Here is a 6,198-nt window from a genome sequence, read left to right as displayed (position 1 = left end):
ATAGGTGTGTTGGAAAAATAATGTAGACCTAGCACAAACATGTTTGTTCCAACTCCAAAATATGCAAAATTATATCAATAACTTATTAGCATAACTAAATTTTATTATTAATTTGTTTTCTTATTTGCTTACTTATTTTACAGAATGGCCGACTATAAACTTGATTTTACTTCTGCTGAATATGGCGATACAGAACAAGAGGAACAAATTGACAAAAATTCAATCGTTGAAAATGGAATGCAGACTACGCCTACACCTTCAGAGCCTGACGACGTACCCGATCCGCCGCCACGATCATCGTCATTGCATGCCACCCCTAAACACGTCGACTGTACCAAGACTCACAACAGACCGTTGATCGCATGGAGTCTTTTACTATTGATACTAATAACATCATGTACATGTCGAGGTTATGTACAGGGAATAATAATGCTAGTTACACATTTTCTACAAGTGGGTCTTGGCAATACATCAACAGTTCCTCTTTCCTTCCACTTTGGCATCATAACAGCAATCATGTTTGTCAGTTATAACGGCGGAAAACGTCACAGAACTCGATGGATATCAGTTGGCACCATCTTCATTGGCTTAGGAGCATTGATATCAACGCTAGGATACTTTATATCAAAAGATGAAATCGATAAACTAGGAGCACCATCTCTTGCGATCGAACTATGCAATGCTAGCGAAGTTAACAATAGTAAAAATGGTGATCACGGACCGGAGACACCGACTTTAAGCTGGTTATCAATTGGATTAATCATGTGTGGATTTGGTGCTGCTCCTCAGATCAGCTTAGGTTTAACCTATATATGTGACACTCTTCCAGTAAAGTACACTCCAATGTACATAGGTAAGTTTTATCTCAAAAATGTTTTTTGGTTTTTCATATGCTCATCTTCAGTCATCGTTCACTACTAAACGGAACTGATCTCACAATTTTCAGTTATTATTTTTAGGTAATTTTGCTATATCTTCAGTATTGTTGTGGATGTCATCTCTTTGGCTTTACTTACTATCGCAGTTAATACATCAATCAGCATTCTGTCGGATGGCATCCAGTCGTGGCTCTTAATTCTGGATGGCATCCAGTCGTGGCTCTTAAGTCTGGATGGCATCCACTCGTGGCTCGTAAGTCTGGATGGCATCCACTCGTGGCTCGTAAGTCTGGATGGCATCCAGTCGTGGCTTTGAAGTCTGAATGGCATCCAGTCGTGGCTTTGAAGTCTGAATGACATCCAGTCGTGGCTTTGAAGTCTGAATGGCATCCAGTCGTGGCTTTGAAGTCTGGATGGCATCCAGTCGTGGCTTTTAAGTCTGGATGGCATCCAGTCGTGGCTTTTAAGTCTGAATGGCATCCAGTCGTGGCTTTTAAGTCTGAATGGCATCCAGTCGTGGCTCTTAATTCTGGATGGCATCCAGTCGTGGCTCTTAAGTCTGGATGGCATCCACTCGTGGCTCGTAAGTCTGAATGGCATCCACTCGTGGCTCGTAAGTCTGGATGGCATCCAGTCGTGGCTTTGAAGTCTGAATGGCATCCAGTCATGGCTTTGAAGTCTGGATGACATCCAGTCGTGGCTTTGAAGTCTGAATGGCATCCAGTCGTGGCTTTGAAGTCTGGATGGCATCCAGTCGTGGCTTTTAAGTCTGGATGGCATCCACTCGTGGCTCGTAAGTCTGGATGGCATCCACTCGTGGCTCGTAAGTCTGGATGGCATCCACTCGTGGCTCGTAAGTCTGGATGGCATCCAGTCGTGGCTCTTAAGTCTGGATGGCATCCACTCGTGGCTCGTAAGTCTGGATGGCATCCACTCGTGGCTCGTAAGTCTGGATGGCATCCAGTCGTGGCTTTGAAGTCTGGATGGCATCCAGTCGTGGCTTTGAAGTCTGAATGACATCCAGTCGTGGCTTTGAAGTCTGAATGACATCCAGTCGTGGCTTTGAAGTCTGAATGACATCCAGTCGTGGCTTTGAAGTCTGAATGGCATCCAGTCGTGGCTTTGAAGTCTGGATGGCATCCAGTCGTGGCTTTTAAGTCTGGATGGCATCCAGTCGTGGCTTTTAAGTCTGAATGGCATCCAGTCGTGGCTCTTAATTCTGGATGGCATCCAGTCGTGGCTCTTAATTCTGGATGGCATCCACTCGTGGCTCGTAAGTCTGGATGGCATCCACTCGTGGCTCGTAAGTCTGGATGGCATCCAGTCGTGGCTTTGAAGTCTGAATGGCATCCAGTCGTGGCTTTGAAGTCTGAATGACATCCAGTCGTGGCTTTGAAGTCTGAATGGCATCCAGTCGTGGCTTTGAAGTCTGAATGGCATCCAGTCGTGGCTTTTAAGTCTGGATGGCATCCAGTCGTGGCTTTTAAGTCTGAATGGCATCCAGAAGTGGCTTTTAAGTCTGAATGGCATCCAGAAGTGGCTTTTAAGTCTGAATGGCATCCAGTCGTGGCTTTGAAGTCTGGATGTATTTTGTGCGAGTTGTGTAACGTTTGATTTCTTAAATTGACTAGATTTACAAACCTAGTGGTTGGTTGCAGTCGCCAACAATCGTAGCCTTCTCCAGTTCTTGTTTGGTATTGGCTTATGTTTAGAGTTGTATGCTACAGTAATGTCTTACGAAGCAGCCATCTACCACCCAATTGCTTACATTCCATATCGTAGATATCTTACAGGATGTTTTATTATGATTTACTAAACATTAATAATATTGGGTTTTTTTTCTACATTAAAAGTGGCAATATATGCAGCAGAGGGGTTAGGATTGGTTTTGGGAGAACTTATGAGTTTCAGTATGCGTTCAGAAATACAATCCATCACCCATGAACCATTAGTCTGGGGATCGAAAGTAATGGATCACTGGTGGATAGGTTTCTGTGTATTGGGTCTCATCGTATTGGCTCTTGGTCTTGTGATCTTGACGTTCCGGAAGATCGAGACGGTTACAGACGATGGCGAGTGCCCAGAGGTACGGCGCATGTGCAAACGGCATGAAACATTTGGAAAGTATCGACAACTTGCGGAGGAAGTCAGCCTATCATCAGCAAGTAAATCAAATTATTGTTTTTTTCAAGTATTTTTATTTAGATTCGATGTAAACAATTAGATTCTTGTTGTGGTAATTTAACTTCGCTCAAAGATAATGATTCCCTATTTTTTTAATTTCAAGTAATGATAAACCATTAAACAATGGTAAAGAATTAGATATAATTATCTAGAAAAGTAAAGTGTACCGGGCCGGGTATCTGATGAATAGCCGATGTGAATACAGCCCATGGTTCCTCTCTCCTGTTGATAATATGTAAGCTTTGATTGCATTACACTTAGCTCTGTCTACACTATCAAACTTTATGTGACTAACAAAAAATGTGATGTGCCCATATTTGAGCGCGATGAAACAGACACAGACCTTTAACACTCTCTAGTTAATTATATTGCATTGATCTAAACATTTCTGTTCTTTCCCATTAAAGGCAGGGTTCGACCAAAGACAATTGTTCGTTTACTTCAAAACCCTACACTACTCAGCAGTTGTGCTGCGTACGCATTTGAAGGAGCCATCTTGTGTGGTATTTACCAATTCTTGCCACCATTTTTGGAGAGAGACTACAGCATTGAAGGAGGAGTCGCCGATGTAAAGATTGGTAGGTCGATATTCTACATTTTCAAAACTAAAAATCAATTATTTTGTTCTATATGTGTATTGTATTTGTGTATTTTAAAGTTCGAAGATTTTGTCTGATAAAGTATAAAGTGTTATATTTGACGAATTGTATAGGAGCCTGTGACAGACGTGAACAAACTCCTTCATAAAAATCTTCGTTCGCGAAGCAAAGCCAAGAAGGAGTATGTTTCGGGTTGATAATCCATGGGAAGCTCGTGCTTGCCCCTAACATCTTGTACATTCTCCTCAACAGCAATATCTGTAGTTTTTGGTTTGGTCATCGGTGGTACAATTGCAGCCTTGGTACTTATCAGAGGTCAGGTTTCACAGCTCAAGCAACTCTGTCGCTCAGTTCTGGTGTTCGGTCTGCTATCTTGGGGACTATATTGGACTTTCTTCTCACCACACTGTGACGGAATAAATATATCTCCATTTAAAGACGGGTAAGATCATTTCGAGTTCGAAAACATAGAAGGAACCTACGGCTTGGTTTTAAGTTTTCTATCGCCATTCATTTAGCAAACAAACAAATTATGATGAACATTAAACAGCCTAAGCCTAGGTTCTTTTACTTTTTTTCCTATTCATGTCATCTTTTGAACACATTTCTGAGATGATTTCTCCACACTTTTCAGGACTGCAAACTTGACAACATGCCATAGTTGTTCTGATAAATATTTCCCAGTATGCGGTTCAAATGGCGTTGTATACGCGTCTCCATGTTACGCTGGCTGTTCCCAGGGAAACTACACGGTAAGTTTTTTTCTTTATGGTCCAAATCCTGTGAACTATTCATAAATCACACGTTTTCTTCCTCATTGCGATACACATTTGTTTTTGTTTAATAACTAGGCCTCAGTTACTGAATAATGTCTCGCTATACGTATAATTGTCTTTTGCGGGTTCGCGTTTATCTTTTAATATTTATTTATAAAGTTCTTTTCAAATGTGTTATCATCATGAGAAAACGTGTTCAAATTAGCTAACCATTGCGCCAATACTTCACTAGTAATCCCTCATTCCTATACCTGGTTTTTCCTGAAACTCACTCTTCCAGATAAGATCTCGTTCTTCCCGATACCATCTCCTTCTTCCCGATACCATCTCCTTCTTCCCGATACCATCTCCTTCTTCCCGATATCATCTCCTTCTTGTCGATAACATTTTATATATATTTATATATATATATATATATATACATCATATTTCTAAACATAATACTGTACAGTATAAATTAATTGTATTTCAATGAATCAGAATTTTGAAAACTGTTCATTTTCACGTGGCAATAATGGTAGCGCTGTGGCTGGCGTATGCAGTGCCAACTGCGATCCAATGTGGAGTATCCTCCTGCTTCTGTTCTTCGCAGCTACACTCACTGGTATTCAAAACGTTCCAGCCACTTTAGTAGTTTTAAGGTATAGTTATTTATAATTGTACAACACTCTATCTCAATTTGTTGAGACATACAATTTATAAATAAGGAGCTTCGTTTTACGACGACACGTTAAATTATTGTGGGTATGTAGGGATTCGAAGTTGGGACGTCATGCTTCCTCACTATCCTAACCAAAAGTTTCTATGTTCAGGCGATGATTTACAGCATACCAATGTGTAGGCCTAAGTCCTTGTCATCATACATTGAAAGCTTACTTAAGACAACATGTTTTACTCAACACAAAGACGTCTAAAATGTATTATGAACTATATTGTTTATTGTGATTTTGTTTGATCAGTTTAACTTTTTGCTTTAACACATTTAAAAATTTGTTTTGATCTTTTACCAGGTGTGTTTCACACAGCGACAGATCTGTGGCTGTTGGTCTAGTCATATTTGTTACCTACGTACTGGGTAAGTAGACATACACTGTTATGAAGTTTTCCTAAACCACAATTAACTTATTATAGAAGGTATAAAGTCGCTTTTTGACGTAGTTGAATGCATTACGTTGAAAGGATATGTACGAATACGATACGATAAATTTTGATATCAAAACAACAACCTGCCTGTTGGCAAAGATATAGTTGTAATGTGTGGTATATAAAATGAAACAAAACGGGAAGTATACCGTACAAAATCCTGAAAACATACCATTTCAACAATCTATTTTTATAAATTGTTTAAACAGTGTTTTATTTAACCAAATAAATACTGTATTAGGCAATAAAGTACTGTATAATAATAACAATATAAATCAAACGATCTACTTATAAATTTATTGATGTTTTTATTACAGGAATCTTGCCTGCCGTTCTATACTTCCCAGCAATTCTACAACCCACCTGTATGCTCAGCCAACCCTCTGACAAAACCCACCTGTACGAATGTCTTGCATACGATTCTGTATCTTTTCGCTTTATATTTTTTGGTACATTAATAGTATTGAAGTTTCTGTCAATTGTATGTTTTACTATAACATGGTGTTCAACAAGAACAGCGCCATCAGTACGATTGAATGATCATTCCTCGGTTAAAAATACTTATGTAAGATTTGGAATGGATGGATATGACGAGACTTGTGAATTATAAGAAACTGG

The 6,198-nt window shown here is 39.7% G+C and overlaps 2 protein-coding genes across 2 annotated transcripts in view; one reads left to right on the top strand and one right to left on the bottom strand.

Moving 5' to 3' along the window:
• The window catches only part of LOC140057167 (uncharacterized), an 82,758-nt gene that overhangs the window by 52,223 nt on the left and 24,337 nt on the right, over nt 1–6,198 (bottom strand). The gene's annotated exons all lie outside the window — the stretch shown is intronic.
• On the top strand, nt 72–6,190 carry LOC140050438 (solute carrier organic anion transporter family member 5A1-like). Its single transcript, XM_072095624.1, has 8 exons — nt 72–853; nt 2,732–3,043; nt 3,470–3,640; nt 3,914–4,103; nt 4,296–4,413; nt 4,918–5,078; nt 5,448–5,512; nt 5,898–6,190. Exons 1-8 carry the CDS (start codon nt 145–147, stop codon nt 6,188–6,190), a joined length of 2,019 nt encoding a protein of 672 aa, XP_071951725.1. The 5' UTR covers nt 72–144.

The sequence above is a fragment of the Antedon mediterranea genome, chromosome 1, assembly GCF_964355755.1.
Source record: "Antedon mediterranea chromosome 1, ecAntMedi1.1, whole genome shotgun sequence".
NCBI lineage: Eukaryota > Metazoa > Echinodermata > Crinoidea > Comatulida > Antedonidae > Antedon > Antedon mediterranea.
This window is presented reverse-complemented; position numbering and strand designations above follow the sequence as displayed.

Coding starts and splice junctions, on each gene's coding strand:
- LOC140050438 (XM_072095624.1), top strand. CDS start 145: ATGGCCGACTATAAACTTGATTTTACTTCTGCTGAATATGGCGATACA. Junction 854..2,731: donor GTACACTCCAATGTACATAG/GTAAGTTTTATC, acceptor CTACATTAAAAG/TGGCAATATATGCAGCAGAG. Junction 3,641..3,913: donor AGTCGCCGATGTAAAGATTG/GTAGGTCGATAT, acceptor TCTCCTCAACAG/CAATATCTGTAGTTTTTGGT.